General features: G+C 37.1%; 2 protein-coding genes across 2 annotated transcripts in view; both read left to right on the forward strand.

Annotated features, from left to right (window-relative positions):
- The window catches only part of LOC107745288 (denticleless protein homolog), a 13,515-nt gene extending 10,065 nt beyond the window's left edge, over positions 1–3,450 (forward strand). The window contains exons 13-14 of the mRNA XM_016559138.1: positions 1,501–2,069; positions 3,086–3,450. Of these exons, the coding sequence (XP_016414624.1) occupies positions 1,501–2,069; positions 3,086–3,202 (686 nt within the window). The 3' untranslated portion in view covers positions 3,203–3,450. The remainder of the gene's footprint in view (positions 1–1,500; positions 2,070–3,085) is intronic.
- Positions 3,451–4,207: 757 nt separating this feature from the next.
- Positions 4,208–18,217, forward strand: part of ppp2r5a (protein phosphatase 2, regulatory subunit B', alpha isoform) — a 31,297-nt gene continuing 17,287 nt past the window's right edge. The window contains exons 1-4 of the mRNA XM_016559128.1: positions 4,208–5,157; positions 14,796–14,992; positions 15,097–15,198; positions 15,482–15,574. Coding sequence (XP_016414614.1) covers positions 5,001–5,157; positions 14,796–14,992; positions 15,097–15,198; positions 15,482–15,574 — 549 coding nt within the window. The 5' untranslated portion in view covers positions 4,208–5,000. The remainder of the gene's footprint in view (positions 5,158–14,795; positions 14,993–15,096; positions 15,199–15,481; positions 15,575–18,217) is intronic.

Genomic DNA, 18,217 nt, shown 5'->3' on the forward strand with positions numbered 1-18,217 from the left:
TTTACATTTTTATTTCAATGTAGTAATTAGCAATTCATTTAATTTTATATTTGAACAGATTTGTTACGTGACCGCATTAATTAAAGTTTCTTAAGGGTCAAGATCATGTTATCTGCATCTCCTGCGCTCCATCCAGCCACTCCCATAACATCTGTCACCACTCAAATTAATGCACAACTCTACATTATCTCTATAGCATGTGTGTAAGACTCGAATACAATTATGAAGTTATTATTTTATGACGAATAAATCTCTCAGTGAGTAAAACTGGCTGTCTCTATAGTATTAAAGACTACACAACATTATTATATTATCTTTAAATTAATTTTTAAATGATTATTATTTTAAATTATTGTCCCTGGATTAGTAGGGTACTCTTGTAATAAAGTAGCGTTGGTAACAAACAGATTTTAAGTATCAATTCTGCTTAAAAAGATGCCATCTAATCCTGTTTACATGAAATAAGCCTGCTCCCGAGCAGGTTTAAGTTTACAGACCTGTTGCTATGACAGCAACTCTGGGATGAGCTTCGAAGAACCAAACAATCCAAGATCATGCCAAATCGTCAACAATCAAATCCAGCTAACGGAGTTAGCGACGTACGAAGAACGGGCCCCAGGTCTTTATTAATTGAGACACTGACTCATTCATTGAATTTTTTCTTTTTTTCAAATTAATATATTTTTTAAAGACTTAAGCAATGAACATTTTGTCAGAGCCACTAGTAAATTGTTATTTTGTTTAGTTTTCTAATCTTTTTTTCTTCAGAATCGTGAGAGAATCGTGATCTCTCAATTTATCCAGAATCGTGCAGCTCTAGTTTACATGTTGTTTATTGCTGTATATAATTAATTAAAATAGAAGTTTAATTTCATAAAGCACAAGTTGTTTTCAAAATGCACCTACATTTTTTTTGCATTTTGTGTTTTTCACTGGAGTAAAAGACTATTTTTCCCTAAATATTTCATCATTGAGGATTTCTTTAAAAAAGTCTAAAAATCTCGTCTCGTTCTCGTGAACCCAGTCTCGTGTCTCGTCTCGTGGGATAAGTGTCTCGTCACACCCCTATTAATAATGGTTCTAATTTGTCTATGTTAGGGAGTTTTTGCTGCTTAGTATTTTTGTGGGAATTGTGGCACATTTTTAAGGATTCTTTGAACAAATTCAAAAGAACAGCCTTTATTGAAAATATTAAGCAGCAAAAACTATTTTTTACATTAATAATTAGAAATGTTTCTTGATCACTAAATCAGCATATATTAGAATGATTTCTGAAGGATCATGTGACACTAAAGACTGGAATAATGACTCTGAAAATTTTGCTTTGCATCACAGGAAAAAAATATACTTAATACAAAGGTGTTCTTTTTTTTAATAATATTTCACAGTATTACTTTTTTTTTTTTTTTTTCAGAAATTCATAGTTTCAAATTGTTCTTTTTTTTTATTTTTTTATTTTTTTTTTATATTGGTATTTATGATTACCATTTGTCCTCTCAGGCCCTTACAGCCCTGTTGAAGTCACTCCAGCCAAAAGTTCTGGATCCGAGAGGGCTGTCTCTCTAGCTTCACCCCAGCCTGCTGCTTGCGCCCCTACGGGTGCTGATTTACCCCTGCCATCAAACACATCTGCACCTTCGGCCAAAGTCAGCAGCCCCAAAATGCCCTCGTCTATCCAGCAGTGGATCAGCCGCGGTACATCTCCTCTTCGTAAGGTGCTCACACCTGTCCTCCAGGGCCCTTCCTCTGAACGCCACGCAAAGCGCCGACTGGAAACAGGTGATGGGTCTGGTTTGGGAGAGGAGAGTGACGGGGTGTCTGAACTGTATCCCGACGTAAAGAGGAGCAGGAGTTCAGTAAGCGCACAGAATGAGAAAGGTGATCTATTCAGTTTGCAAACAGAGGAGAGGCTCAGCTCGGCTGGACAAGCTGGCACTGGCAAAGAGAACAGCTCTCCGAGGAGGACTGATTGGCTTTCTGTGATCAGCCAGAGATTTAAAGGATCAGCTCAACCAAAAAGCCCCAACGGCGGCAGCAAACGACACGATGCAAGAACACACAGCTCTCCAGTGAGTAGATGCATGGAAATCTATATAGATTTTTTTTTTTTAAATCAATAGAGTTGTAAGCCATTGACCAAACCAACTCTGAGATGATATAAAATGCAAAAATTATTTAAGATTTATTTTATAAATGTAAAAAAACAAATATACACTACTGTTCAAAAGTTTGGGGATCTTTTTAAATTAATAATTTTATTCAGGAAGGAGTCATTACATTGATCAAAAGTGACAGTAAAGACATTTATAATGTTAGAAAATTAAAATAAATATAAAGTTTTTTTTCCCCATAAAATCATCATATTAGAATGATTTCTGAAGGATCATGCGACACTGAAGATTGGAGTCATGATGCAAAAAATTCAGCTTTGATCACAGGAATAAATTACATTTTAAAACTTTTTTTTTTTTTTTTTTTGTAATATTTGTCTGTTTGTACTTTCGAAACATGTCTGTTACGTCAATATTCCCTAGTAAAAAAATGCCATGGTTTATTTAAAATACATTTATTTCATACTAAGTATACTTAAAATCCATTAACATTTATTGACATCACTTACTGATATAATACTATAATTCAGCTTTATTTGGAGTATTCTTTATTGCACAATGCACATTTCCTAATATTATGTCTAAAATGTTTTAATATCACTATTAATTAGGATTGTATGATCTTTGAATAATATCAGTCTTTAAATGCAAGATATTTAAATACTACCTGAAGTATACATGCAATAGTTTCACTTTAGCACAATCAAATATACTGGAGCATATCTTTAGTTGGACTCCAGCACTACTTTGGCACAATTTAGCAGTCTTTAAATATACCAGTTTAGTATACCAAAAGTAAAATTGCAGGTTATTTTTAGTAAGCACATAAATAAGTAAATATATTTGTAGTATACTTGGCACAAAATAAATGTATTTCAAATACGTTTTAATATTTTCTTTCCACTAGGGACTCCTTTGTTATTCATTTAGTAGTTCTCTAAAAATTAGTTGTGTTTTTTTCTTTTTCTTTTTAGGCAGCAGTCTCACCATGTCCAATAAGAGTTGTCTCTTCACCGCCAACCAAGAAAGCATCACCATCCAGACCCATGAAAAAAATCTCTTGCTACTTTGTGAAAAGAACCCAAGACTGATCATTGTGTGGCAAGATATCCGAGTCTGTCTCAATATGACACATCTATGGTTTAAGTTCAGGTCCAGTTTTTTTTTTGCGACCAAGCTTATGTATTTATGTATGTGATGTGTATATATTCTTTTTATCGAATTGTTTTTAAATATGTATAAGTTTCAAAAAGGGTCATATTGATGATCGTTTCGGTAAACGTTACGAAACTAGATGAAGTCATTCGACAACGCAATTAAACTCTACAAGTTTTCTGAAGCTTCCACGTCTATCTGTAATGCATTGAACATAGTTTAATAGTAAAGTAACTGCATTTCTATCAAATTCTAGGTCAATCTTAAGAGCATAGTGTCTGTGCTTTCATATTTTTATTTTGACTTTCCAAAACTGTGATTGACCTTTCAGCTTGTCTGACCCTGAACGTGGGTCACATTTTCAGAGTTCTTTATTGATTGTAAAGCAGCACTTTGCATAACAAATCCATTTTCAGTTAGCTCGGTGCTTTTTAGTTATTGATCATCTATAGTGCAGTGAGTTTTGCAATGATTTAAACACTTTTTACGTTCTACGTGACATGGGCTGTTTCTTAAGTTTGCAGGTTTGTCTGGAATGTGATTTGACCTGATTGTCTGGCTTCCGTGTTTTGATCCTGCTTGTTCTTGTCTTGCTTGTGTTTTTTGCCTCAGGTGTTTAGCATGGTTGGTCAAAATTATTTTACTTTTGGATTCGAGAAGTTCAGTTTTAGCTATAATAACCCATTTTAAATCAAAATATGCAATTCTGTGTACTTAATTGGTTAACCTAGAAATGAAAATGGTCATTTCAAACCCATATGACTTTTTTTCTCTGTGATGGAGTTATGTAAAATGACACCCAAAGTCATGGAAAAAACGATGCATGAACTGACGCGGTCAAATCACTATAATTCATCTATTTTTGTGTTCCAAAGAAGAAATTGAGGCATATAGGTTTGGAACGGGCTGAGCTTTGAGCAGTTAGTTTTATTTCGCATTTTTGGGGATGAACCCGACTCATTTGACCGGCTACAAGTCTCGCAAACTCTTACTGTGTTTAAGCGCACTGTTATTTGGTGATTTCTCGTTGATATTTTGTTCTTACATGTGCACGTTTTGTGTATTTGTTCTTTTGAGTGGTTCAGCGTTTGTGAACATTTGTTGCCCGTGTTCATTTGAGTTCAAGGATACGCCATCTCTGGCTTTGTATATTTCCCGAAATACCATTAAAACGAGAATCTGATTGGTCAAGGGGCGGAGCTTACTGTCTGCGCGGACGCTCATTGGATGAGTGTTCTGTCACTCAGGCGCGCCACGGGGTTTTATTTTTAGACCCCAGCGAGGCGCAACAGCAGCTGAATGAAGTTCAGCGGATCCGAGGAATTTCACGGCGGATTCACGTTATACTCTTTCCTCGCGTCGCCGATACATGGAGCCAGTTCCAAGCGGCTGGTTCACCGTGACTCGCTGTGTGTCGGCTGACTTTGAGTTGTGTTACGTGGAGTAACGGGTTTAATAAGGCGCGCTTGTTGAAACATTTCGGCATGATAAAAACCTAACGTTACTATTAACTACGTTTTTGCAGTCATACTTGACCAAATTGTCATCGCAGGATACCTGTGGGTTGTTAGAGAACATGCAGCCTTCATGAGTGGCTTCACAGTGCGTGTCATTAGATGGGGTCTTGTGAGTTTAATAAACAGCACAGTCAATGGGACGTCAGTCAGACTAGAAAACATATAGGACGCATCCAGTCACTGTAAACGCAGCTCGTTGGATAGACCTGCTTTGGAAATGTCGGCGATATCTGCGTCCGAGAAAGTGGATGGATTCACGCGGAAATCGGTGAGGAAGGCTCAGAGGCAGAGGGGTTGTCAGGGCTCGTCTCAGTTCGCGGCGAGCAGCAGCAGGCCTGCGGCTCCGGAGATCTCTGCGCTCCCGCAGCTCAAAGGTAAGCGGATAAAGATAAAGCGCTGGAAATAGACTCGCAGGCTGCGTCTAATAAACCTAGTGCCCTGCTTACCTAGACAGCATTGGGGTAGCTCGGGCGCCTGAGTTCCCAGAATGCTATAAAGTAATAAATACAACAAATACACTCAAATAAATGGCACCTCAATTGTTATATGAGTGTAATCTGGCTCTGGAGTTCTATATGTGCATCTTTGATAAGCCACGAGTGAATTATTTACAGCAGGCCTATAACTGTCTGCTGGGAAACTCATGGATTGTGTGTGTGTAGACTGTGTAAACACTGATTGTGTCAACATTATGTCTCAGAGCTTTGTCAAGGGAAGTATCTCTATTTCACGTCCACCCTGTGTTTTCCCACATCTCATGTCATCTTTTTGTGTTTTTGGAAGTCACGTGGTTGTCAATTCTGTAAATCTGTCAATAGAGTGCAACAGTGCCCACCCACTTTTTCAGTGGCCTTGGTTCCTCAAGTGTCTTTCCTATTGGGATTTTTAAAAAAAAGAAGTCCCAGTTAAAGAGTTATAAGCCATGAACCGAACCAACTAGTAACAACCGCTATGAATTTCTTTCTTTTAAAGAATGCCAAACATTTTTGGTTCCCATTGCCTTCCATTGTATTTCTTGTCCATACAGTGGATGTCAAATGGAACCAAGATGCTCCTATTATTGGGAAATACCATCATCTTTGGCTCTAAATTGGGTGTCCAATCCTGCTCCTGTAGGGCCACTGTGCTGCAAAGTTTAGCTCCAACCTCAATTAAACACACCTGAACCAGCTAACCAAGATCTTACTAGGCACACTAGAAACTTCCAGGCAGGTGTGTTGAGGAAAGTTGGAGCTAAACTCAGCAGGACAGTGGCCCTCCAGGACCGAGTTTGGACACCCCTAGGGTTTCACAAACGTCAGTCATTTAAAACAAAGAACATGCATATTTCACTTTCATGCGAAGAGCACAAAATTCTTACAATATATGAGTCGGGTCTTTTCAATCAGTTGGTTGAACTGGTTCACAAAATCTCCATCACAAGCAGTTCTCAGTTCAACTGCTGGCTGACTCACTCAGCCGAAAACTGGCTCTTTAGAGGAAATCTAATTAGTAATGAGTTGAGAAAATAATGAGTGATCACTTGTGCAATCATGACTGCAAACTCAATTAGGACAAGCTATTACAACACACATTTATTAATAAAATATTAATTGAAAAAAAAAAAGACTAGTAATATGTGCCTACATATTGGTTTATTTAAACATTTTATAGCATACAATATAGACCTATGTCACGCTGGGACTTTAGTGACCATGTGATTACGTAATTAATTACGCCATGGTGTGAAAGAATTATTGAGTTTGTTTACATGGCGCCATTTTCAACTGAAAATGTCATTTATTTTGGGTTTTGCATTTTAGCTGTTCATATACAAGACAACTGCATATTGGTGGCTTGAAAAATTTGTCACTTTCATCAATCCATGTGAACGGGGATCGATTTGATGATGTTGTTGTCTGTACACAAAACTCAAGAACACAAAGGAAAAACTTTTCAGTTTTTAGTAGTCATTTTCATGTAAATATACCCTGAATCATTTTTAATTAATTTTCTTTTTTTACCCGTTCCTTAAAGCAAACGCTAAGTGTAAACGAGTCAAACGTTCCATCCCTTCTATACAGAGGCAGCTGTTTGTAAGCCGTTGCTGCATCACTTGTGTCATTAAATGGAAAGATGTTTCCAAACAAGTTTCCTAAGCATACTGGTAGCCCCGCCCCCACTTGATTCAAGTTTTCTGCCTAGATTTGTCCGTAACAGACAGATGTTTTGTTTTGTTGGTATTTCAAAGTTATAAAGAAGAACAAACAAGACAGTCATTGTTTATGATTTGTGATACCTGTTAAAATAAACAGCTAGTAAATAAATGCTTACGGTTTTGCTCTTACTATCCAACCAAACTTATACTATCTTGATTGTTGTGACTGATTTCGTCGATTTTTGAGTAAAGTTAAAACTCCTAATAAAAAAAATAAATAAATAAAATGCAGCTTTGCTGAATGAGTTTATATTGTATGTATTGACTGTTTTGCATAACTGCATTTTAGTTACAAATGAAAATCATTCATTCATTATATTTACTACTAACTGTATTGCTTATCGTATGCATTACTTATTGCGTGTAGTGACTCAGGAAGCATGTCACTACATTTAATTTCACTATAACCATATCGAAGACATATTTTCTCTCTCTCACTCACTCACACACACACACACACAAAAAAAATGCATTTCTTATGGGATGCCTGATTAAATTCCTATCTCTTTCTCAATACTCTCCTGTTATTCTGCACTTTGCTTTCCATAAAGACAAAATGCCGATAGATAATATATATTTAGAACTCATGCATGGAACTGCTTGTTCCATGTGCTCAATATAACGGGGAAATGCATTTACAGTTGTGTTATACTGACATTATGACACCCCAGGAACGGGCCATGTATCCATGGCAACCACATGCCCGAGGTGTTGATGGGAACCTCAGCAAATACAGTGACTCATCCTGTGTGTGTGAGAACAATTAGTTAATGAATATGTTTCTGATGTTCGCTCATTTCTGCGGTCACTTGGCTGCATTTTGTGGTGACTGCAGTGACTCAAAGCAGAAGTTGTCTGGGAAAGACACAGGGACACTGACATTCAGATGGGTTACATAAGGTGTATTAATAGAGCAGTGGGGTTGTGTTAGCACCCCTCCAGCTCTTCCACCGCTGTTCTCTCACTGTTAAATCCTCTCCGAGTGGGAAAAAAACATCATAAATTGAAGTTTACAGAAGCCTGGAACAGATAGACAGCGGCTGTAAGAACCAGAGTACAAAAAGAGCCTCAAATAATTGAAAGAAAAAAACTTTGATGACTTTAATAAAAGGACTTTTTCTAGAGTGCACTCTTGTGTGGTGTGTGTTACATAGGTCTGCATTTTATCTCCATTGGAATACTGTATCGGTACCGTGGCTCAGTATTTGATATTTAACATGGTACAGAAATTAATTGAAATTGTACTTTCAAGAATACCATTGTATTACTGCGGTGCACTACCGTTCAAAAGTTCTGTAAGATTTTTTTAAATGTTGAATGTTAAATGTTAAGTAAAAAAAAGTTTCTTATGCTTATGTTCATTATGCTCATTTTAAAATGTGATTTATTCCTGTCATGCAAAGCTGAATTTCGACAGCCTTTACTCCAGTCTTCAGTGCCATGTTAGACATAATTCTAACATTTATATTATTATCAATGTTGAAAAAAGTTGTGCTGCTTTAATATTTTTACGGAAACCGTGATACATTTTTCCAAGATTCTTTGATGAAAATTCAAATGAAAAACATTGATTTGAAATGTCAAAATGTCAAAATCTTTACTGTCACTTTTGGTTAATCCAGTGCTTCTTCACTGAATAAAATTATTAATTTCTTTAAAATCTGCAAAGTTTTGAACGATGCCCAAAAATAATACCATAGTTCTTTTTAGAGGTATTTTGCGAAAACCTCCTCTATATTACAGAAATGTTTACAATGTGAAATGATTCTTCGGGAAATAATTTTGGGCCTAATATGCTAATCAAGTGCCAAAATGTCAGGGTTTACAGATTATTTATGCCGTTCATGGCCAAAGTTCAGGTCAACTTAATGTCAGTTACGATCCCACTGGTATTTATAGAGCGCTGCTGATTTATTAGTAGTGCATACAGTGGCTGTAATGATATGGGTAACTGAGTGGAGATACTTCCTTTTGTTTATTATATTACCATCTATATTACAGTCAAGTGTATGGCCTGTCAAGATGCCATATCCCGTGTGAAACTAGACCATTACGTTGCTGCAAGAATTGAGTATGTAACCTATGGCACTTACATTTCATTTGTAAATTCTCTACAATGCTTTGCATGTGGTAAAATGTTTTGATAGGCAGAGTGAACCGATGATAGTACGCTTTAACCCTTAATAAATGCTGCAATGCAGCCAGTTTTATGAGTGACCTATTCATGTGTCACTAGCTTTAATATTTTTACGGAAACCGTGATACATTTTTCCAAGATTCTTTGATGAAAATTCAAATGAAAAACATTGATTTGAAATGTAAAAATGTCAAAATCTTTACTGTCACTTTTGGTTAATCCAATGCTTCTTCACTGAATAAAAGTATTAATTTTTTAAAAATCTGCAAAGTTTTGAACAATGCCCAAAAATAATACCATAGTTCTTTTTAGAGGTATTTTGCGAAACCTCCTCTATATTACGGAATTTTTTACAATGTGAAATGATTCTTCGGGAAATAATTTTGGGCCTAATATGCTAATCAAGTGCCAAAATGTCAGGGCTTACAGATTATTTATGCCGTTCATGGCCAAAGTTCAGGTCAACTTAATGTCAGTTACGATCCCACTGGTATTTATAGAGCGCTGCTGATTTATTAGTAGTGCATACAGTGGCTGTAATGATATGGGTAACTGAGTGGAGATACTTCCTTTTGTTTATTATATTACCATCTATATTACAGTCAAGTGTATGGCCTGTCAAGATGCCATATCCCGTGTGAAACTAGACCATTACGTTGCTGCTAGAATTGAGTATGTAACCTATGGCACTTACATTTCATTTGTAAATTCTCTACAATGCTTTGCATGTGGTAAAATGTTTTGATAGGCAGAGTGAACCGATGATAGTACGCTTTAACCCTTAATAAATGCTGCAATGCAGCCAGTTTTATGAGTGACCTATTCATGTGTCACTAACCCAGCTGAGGTCACTGGTATTATAGTGTCTTACATAAGATAAGATCCTTAGAAGTACTTCTTGGAATTTCAGAGGCCCAAAGGCTCCAGGCATTCGAATAGAGAAACATACGAGGAATGGACGTGGATTGAGGACCAAAAATACATAAATATAGTCCATATGAAACGACTAAAGCTATATGAAAAATCATGATAAAATTGTACACGTAGTGTTTAATCATTTTAATTGAGTCCTGTAGGATGGATGAGATCATTTCTCTTTGTCTTTGCTGCACACATGGCATGCATGTGAGACTTTTTCTCTGTTCTTGATTTATTACATTGGTTCGCTGTGTTTGCAACTTTAGGTTATTTGTAACACCAACCTTTGGAAAATCAGAAATGTCCCTATCAGCTCTTGGAAAATGTTCTCCAAATGACTAGAGATCTCCCTGACTTAGCATTTGATGGATTTGTAGGATGCATTTAAGGATGTGGAAGGAGCTGTGCCAAGCGAATTGCAAATAGGAATCGCCTACATTGGGGAGATTATTGGGTTTCAGTCTAAGAGGGATTCAGCCGTATGCCTGAACATGAGCTAATGTGGCTCAGTGGAGCACAAAGTGCCAGAGGTCAGAAGTTCAGGAGTTTTTGCTCGGCTGAACATTATTTATCTATTTATGAATTAAACTAAGTATGTTTGACCGTAGAGTAAATGTTAGGAGTATCAGTAACTGGTGGATTTTGTAGCATCCCATGCTGGAAATTTCTGCCCTGTGTCAGTTGGGCTAGGTAGTGGTACATAGTCAAGTTCAAGACACGGATGCATGCGTATAGAACAGCCACAGGCTCAGCGCCTTCCTACTTCCATTCACTCTTATGAGTCTACATCCCCTCCAGAAGCCTGAGGACGGTCACTGAGCAACACCTCATGGTAGCATTACAGAGAGGCACACTCTTCCTTTCTAGTATATGTATATTTTGTTTGTTTATATTATCTGGTATGTATATCAGTGTAGTATATGTTGTGTCATAGTGTAAGTGCTCTGTGAAAAAGGTGACTTGTCAGACTTCCAGAAATGACAAACCATGAGAGACTGTTTAGCAGGAGCATCTGTAAAGTTAACAGACCAGTTGTTTGGTGTTTTCTAAACAACAGTCTTTACTATTATGATTGTGTACACAAAGCATGGCAAGACTAAACCAAATAAATGTATGTATGTATGCATGTATGTATGTTATACCAAAATATAATATGGATCTTTGAACACTGAGAAGGATTGTGACCAAACAAAGTTACAGCAAACCTCAGTATTCACCTTGCAGCCTAATTATTAAAAAAAAAACACTACAGACAACTTCACAAAGCCAACAAGATGATGTCATGATGAACTTCAACATAAACTACTTTGGGCAGTATTGGGGAGAAGAGTGAGAAGCAGATTCAATCCTTTAACATCTCTGAAGCAACTGGCAGATATTCTGATAGATGACCCACAACTGGAGACTATTCAAGTTATATTTATATGCTGCCAAAACTGCTCCGATGCACATGATGCACGTCCCAAATGCTCAATCGGATTGAGATCTGGGGAATTTGGAGGCCAAGGTAACACCTTAAACTCTTTTTTCATGTTCCTCAAACAATTCCTGAACAATATTTGCAGTGTGGCAGGGTACATTATCCTGCTGTAAGAGGCCACTGCTTTCAGGGAGCACCACTGCCATTAAGGCACATATGTGGTCTGCAACCATCCTTAAGTGGGTGTCAAAGTAACATCCTCATGAATGCCAGGACCCAGGGTTTCCCAGCAGAACACTGATTGGGTATAACACTAAATCCGCTGGTCTGCATTTTCCCATAGTGTATCCTGCTGCCAGGTAAACAACACATATGCACCCAGGCAGGCCATCCACTTGATCTAAAAGAAAACATAATTCATCAAACCAAGCAACCTTCTTCCATTGCTGCATTGGGACAAAGGCACTTTTTGGGCACCTGTGACACTGACGCTGGTTCATCAGTTGGTGTTCCATGCACCACTTTTTTAGGTACTAACCACTGCATACCAGAAACGCCATATAAGACTTGCCGGTTGGGAGATGATCTAACTCCGTTGTCTAGCCATCATTATTTGACCCCAGTCAAACAGTGCGTTCCAAATGGGATATATCACCCTCCGAAGGGCACATCGGGGTGAAAACAATCATGGCATCCATATTGAAGGGTTGTTCCAAACCGAAGTGCTCAAAACTGGCCACTTCAAAGGGCCCTTCGGAATGAAGGATTTCGAAGAGTACAATTTATGGACACTTCGGGCCCCCATGATCCTTTGCGCTGCTTCTTTTCATGATGATGGCGCCTCCATGTGGGCATAGGATGATGACGCAAAATGACACTTCAAGAAAGGGTCCCCTACACCCTTCAACCCTTCAAAGCTCGCACTCCGAAGGGTAAACCATTTGAAGGGATTAGGGCATAGGGATGAGCCCTTCCGAATGGAACGCAGGGAAAGTCACTCAGATATTTTCGCTTAACCACTTTTCATGCTTCCATCACATGAAATTCAAGAATGGACTGTTCACTTGCTGCTTAATATATCCCACTTCTTGACAGGTGCCATTATAACGATATAATCAATGTTGTTTACTTCACCTGTCAGTGGTTTTAAAGGGTTAGTTCACCCAAAAATGAAAATTAGCCCACAAATTACTCACCCTCAAGTCATCCTAGGTGTATATGACTTTCTTCTTTCAGACGAATCCAGTCGGAGTTATATAAAAAATTGTCTTTGATCTTTCAAGCTGTTTAATGCCACTCAGCGGGTGTTGCATGCATCAGTTCAAAAGAAGTTAAATAAAAAGCGCCCATCCATAAAAAAAAATTTCTCACACGGCTCCGGGGGGTGAACAAGGACCTCCTGTAGTGAATCGATGCGTTTTTGTAAGAAAAATATCCATATTCACAATGTAATAATCCCTTTAATGTAGCTTGCATGCAACACCCGCTGAGTGGCATTAAACAGCTTGAAAGATCAAAGACAATTTTTAATATAACTCCGACTGGATTCGTCTGAAAGAAGAAAGTCATATACACCTAGGATGACTTGAGGGTGAGTAATTTGTGGGCTAATTTTCATTTTTGGGCGAACTAACCCTTTAATGTTTTAAGCCCTAAACAGTAAACGTGCTGCACGATTTTCGGCATTCCCAGACGAAAGACTGGCATCGTGAAACAGTCGTAGCGATTTCTGTGATCGTGGCTCCTAATCGGTGGTCCTGTGCCGTACAGTGAGAGAGGTTCAAAGACGGCCGTTGTCACGGTCTTGCGACCAAAGATAGCCTACGATGCAGCATGATCATCGCACAGTGTGTTTGCTGCTACGATCCACGTTTACTGACCAACCAATAAAAATGCGACATGAAATCAATGCGACATGGCGCTAAAACATAAATCTGCTTACCTCAAGCTCTTATCCCTTCCTCTTTTGTCGCTTCCACTTTTTTTCAGCACACATAAAAAATACAACTGCTAAGGTGTCATTTATCATGCTCTTTTTTTTTATATTACCACTAGCGTATGCTGATGACATTTTATTCTTCTATAGAAACGTACTTCATAGCGTACGAGTCGATAGATTTCATCATCATACAGTCTACACACGTCAAAGCCAAGTTTATTGGATCCATGTTGCACAGTGCCATGCAGTGATCTTATAGGATTGCTAAAATCGTGCAGTGTGTTTTGGGCTTTATCTGATCTGTGTGTGTCCGTGTATAGATCACAGTAATCACATAATTTCGACATCCAAGTGAAAGATTCAGTCCATTGGGCCTACAGGACGAATAAGTAGCATTTTATTAAATGTTACAAAGACAAACATATTTATTTCTCCACAATAAAGTCTACCAATTAATTGTTCAATAAAACTAGGTAGGCACATTTATAAAGTAAAAAAAAATTATGCAAAAACATCTGCTGGTGGGAGAGCATTTTGTTTTTGAGCTCCCCAGCTGTGATATGGCCTCCCTTCTTACTCCAGGGGAGTTCATCCCGATTACTGGCATCAGACACACTCCCAAGTGTATATTACAACATTCCTGTCCACTCAAGCATTCAGCTAGCTCAGTGTATGCGTATACACTCAAACATAATTGGACTAGACTAGGTATCAAAGATATTAGTTTTGGTGAAATACGATGCAGATGTCGTTGACCACTGCATGCATGTGATTTCTCTATAGCAACACTGTCAATGTTTAAATGTAGATGTGATTTAATGTTGAATCAATGTCAAGTGTAAGTGTTTTAATTGAAATGTAATCAGCTAAATTTTGTTGCAGGTTTGTTGCAGGATGCAGTTGAAAAAAATCTAAATATTTAAATGTTATGTTATCATGTTCCAGTAAGAACATCAGTCTTTATTGAAATTAAAAGCAAACTGTAAATTAGAAGGAAGTGTCTAGATACATTTGACCGTGTAGTATTGTGTAAATGCATATCTCTTTGATGATTTTGTTGTTTTGTTTTTGTTCTGTCATGTTTTCTTTAGTTGTCATGTTTTGTTTTGTTTTTTGCTTTGCAATATTTTGTTTTTGTTCTGTTCTGTCATGTTTTTATTTAGTGGTCATGTCATGTTTTTTGTTTTATTTATTTTTTATTTATGTGTTTATTTTCTTGGTTTTGTTTTGCTTTTTTGCTTTGTATTGTTTTGTTTTTGTTTCTGTTCTACCATGTCTTGTTTTGTTTTGTTTGAGTTAAATTGCCAAGTCTAAGTGTCTCATTATTTGTTTATAGAAATACTTATTAGTGAATTGACAGTACAGGAGAATAAAGAAATGTTGTTTTTTTCATCATTTCAGATGCATCTTCCACAGAGCAGCATGAGCTGTTCATGCAGAAACTACAGCAGTGCTGCGTAATGTTCGACTTTTATGACACAGTGACTGACCTAAAGAGCAAAGAGACCAAACGGGCCACTCTCAGTGAACTTGTGGATTATGTGTCCACTAACAGAGGAGTTCTGGTAGATCCTGTCTATCCTGAAATCAGCACCATGGTCAGCATTCATGTGATGTTCACCAAATCATTTATTTGTTTTTAGCAAAAATAGAAATCTCTTCCTTATTGTCAAAGTAAACTCCAAATCCTTTCTGTTTACAGGTTAGCACAAATATTTTCAGAACGCTTCCACCCAGTGAAAACCCTGACTTTGACCCAGAAGAAGATGAACCCACTCTAGAAGCCTCCTGGCCACACATGCAGGTCAGCTCTCACATTTTATAGTTCATTGTTTGCTTATTTACAATGTATTTTTTAATGTACTAATATATTTAATTAACTTTATGCACAGCACAGCATGTGAATAAATTAAACAAGTCTTACAACAAAAAACAGCATTTTGTTAAGGCTATAGGGAGTGTATTGTGTATGTATTTATTTATTTAAGCAAGTTATATGTTCTAATATTGTTTCTACGTGTGTAAAGCATTAGAAAAACATTAAATATTGTCTTTTGTTTCTTTTTTTTCCCTTTTTTTTTTTTCAGTTGGTGTATGAGTTTTTCCTTCGATTCCTAGAAAATCCAGACTTCCAGCCAAGTACTGCCAAACGTTATATTGACCAGAAGTTTGTGCTACAGGTATATGAACTTTGTATTAATTAATTTCAATTCTATAAATTTAATATACATTTTTTTTTTAAATAATTCATATTATTTTTCAGAAAATTATTCTTTGTGAATATTAGTAATTAGTATTGTTCTTTTGTACTTACTATTTTTCTTGGCATTTGCTATTTTATTTTAAAGCAGCATAATCCTATTGCATAAAATATTAAAATATATATTTTTTAAAAATTAAAGTTTGTTTGTTGTTGTTGTTTTAATCATACATTTTAACTGTTTAGTGGTAGTTATCCCTAAAACACACCAATTTGGTATCCTCTGGCATAAATGGGGACTAAAAGAAAAGAAAAACAAGTTCTTATCTGACACAGTTTTGGTTCTGAAGTTAATTTGTCCTGTTTTAAGGATTTTTAGAAATATTGAATTAAGAAAATACTGATTAATAAAATGCATTTTTTAGGAGACTACTTTAATAGCAAAAATATTTAATATCCCTTCCCCGACTTACAGCTGAAGTGGTAAATATTTCGAAATATGAAATTATACGCTTGCTAGGCCTGGTCTCTTCCTCTTTTGGATCTGCCTCAGTCAGTGTCTGTTCCTGCGTGAAGCAGTGGGTCATCAGCTGTCCGTATCGACCCGGTCATTCCCCCTGAGCGCACTGAATGCTCTGGAATTTAGAGTCAGTGCAGAAGCTGATAAAAGCGAGTTTCCATGATGCTAGCGTTTCCTGGGCTTCTCTAAATAGCGCCCTGTTGTTTACGCCACAGGAAGGAAAGAGGCAGCACTGTAGTCCAGGCTGGGATGGAGAACATAATGACAGACAGCAGACACAACACAAAAAGAGTCGTAGTAGAGATGTGGTAGAGAGTGTTACTGCATGCCTGTTGTTTTTTGCATTATTTTTCCATTTGGAGACGCTGTTGTACAGAAATTATACATTTAAGCTTTAAGATTTTGAAAACGTAAAAAAAAAGTTGCAAAAAAAATGCATTTACAACCCATTGTGGTGTATTTTTGAACAGAGCATGATACTTACCAAGATGGTACTTCTGATGGTATCTATCTATCTATCTATCTATCTATCTATCATCTGTCTGTCTGTCTGTCTGTCTATCATCTGTCTGTCTGTCTGTCTATCTATCATCTGTCTGTCTGTCTGTCTATCTATCATCTGTCTGTCTGTCTGTCTATCTATCATCTGTCTGTCTGTCTGTCTATCTATCATCTGTCTGTCTGTCTGTCTGTCTATCTGTCTACCGTCCGTCCATCAAAATATATAATATATTTTGTCCTAATGATAGGTGACCACTTAACTGGTTGAATTAATTAAATTCCCATTTGAAAGTGCTTTATTTTAGGGTGATAAAGCTATGGTCAGCTGGTCTTTTATTCCATCTTATTCATAGTCATCTATTGAAATAAGCCCTGCATGTGGAGGATGAGCAATTTTAATCCTGTTTAAATTTGGATTTAGAGTTACTAATGTTTTAGACATCATTAACGGTGTCATGAATGTGATTGAGGTTGGACTCATTTACTAATAATGTCATGTTGCATAAAGGCTGTTGACAAATACATCACTCGTGGCAGGGATTCATTGTCTGGAGGCTAAGGGTAGCATTACATAACGCAGTCCTGTGCAGACAATCTAATGACGCTGCCAGATCAAACCATTCCATAAAACCTTCCATTAAAGGAGCACTCCACTATTTTTGAAAATAGGCATATGAAAAAACATTTTCCAACTCGCCTAGAGTTAAACAGTTGAGTTTTACCGTTTTCGAATCCTTTCAGCCGATCTCCGGGTCTGGCGGTAGCACTATTAGCTGTAGCTTAGCATAGATCATTGAATCTGATTAGACCGTTAGCATCTCGTTCAAAAATGACCAAAGAGTTTCTATATTTTTCCTATTTAAAACTGGACACTTCTGTGGTTACATTGTGTACTAAGACCGACGGAAAATGAAAAGAAAGCGATTTTCTAGGCCGATATGGCTAGGAACTATACTCTCATTCCGGCGTAATAATCAAGGAATTTTGCTGCAGTACCATGGGTGCAGCAGGCGCAATGATATTACGCAGCGCCTGAAAATAGGCTAACTTCCGTCAACATAACCAACGTGGCCACCTGCTTGCACAGGGAGCTTGCTGGGGACTATTTTCAGGCGCTGCGTAATATCATTGCGCCTGCTGCACCCATGGTACGGCAGGAAAGTTCCTTGATTATTACGCCGGAATGAGAGTATAGTTCCTAGCCATATATAATATTTCACAGTATTACTGTTTTTACTGTATTTTTGGTCAAATAAATACAGCTTTAGTGAGCAAAGAGACTTCTTTCAAAAACATTTGAATAAAATCTTACCAAACACAAACATTTTAACTGTAGTTTGTGTCTGCATTTTTTGTCATTCTTACATGGCTTTGTAATCTTTATGTAAAAATTGTTTTTGCATGTCAAAGTAAGGCAAATGTGACACTGGACCACAAAACCAGTCTTAAGTAGCATGGGTATATTTGCAGCAATAGCCAACAATACATTGTATGGGTCAAAATTAACAATTTTTCTTTTATGCCAAAAATCATTAGGATATTAAGTAAAGATCATGTTCCATGAAGATATTTTGTACATTTCCTACCGTAAATTAGGGGTGT

This window comes from Sinocyclocheilus rhinocerous, unplaced genomic scaffold (assembly GCF_001515625.1).
Source record: "Sinocyclocheilus rhinocerous isolate Xijiao unplaced genomic scaffold, SAMN03320098_v1.1 scaffold2967, whole genome shotgun sequence".
Taxonomy (NCBI): Eukaryota; Metazoa; Chordata; class Actinopteri; order Cypriniformes; family Cyprinidae; genus Sinocyclocheilus; species Sinocyclocheilus rhinocerous.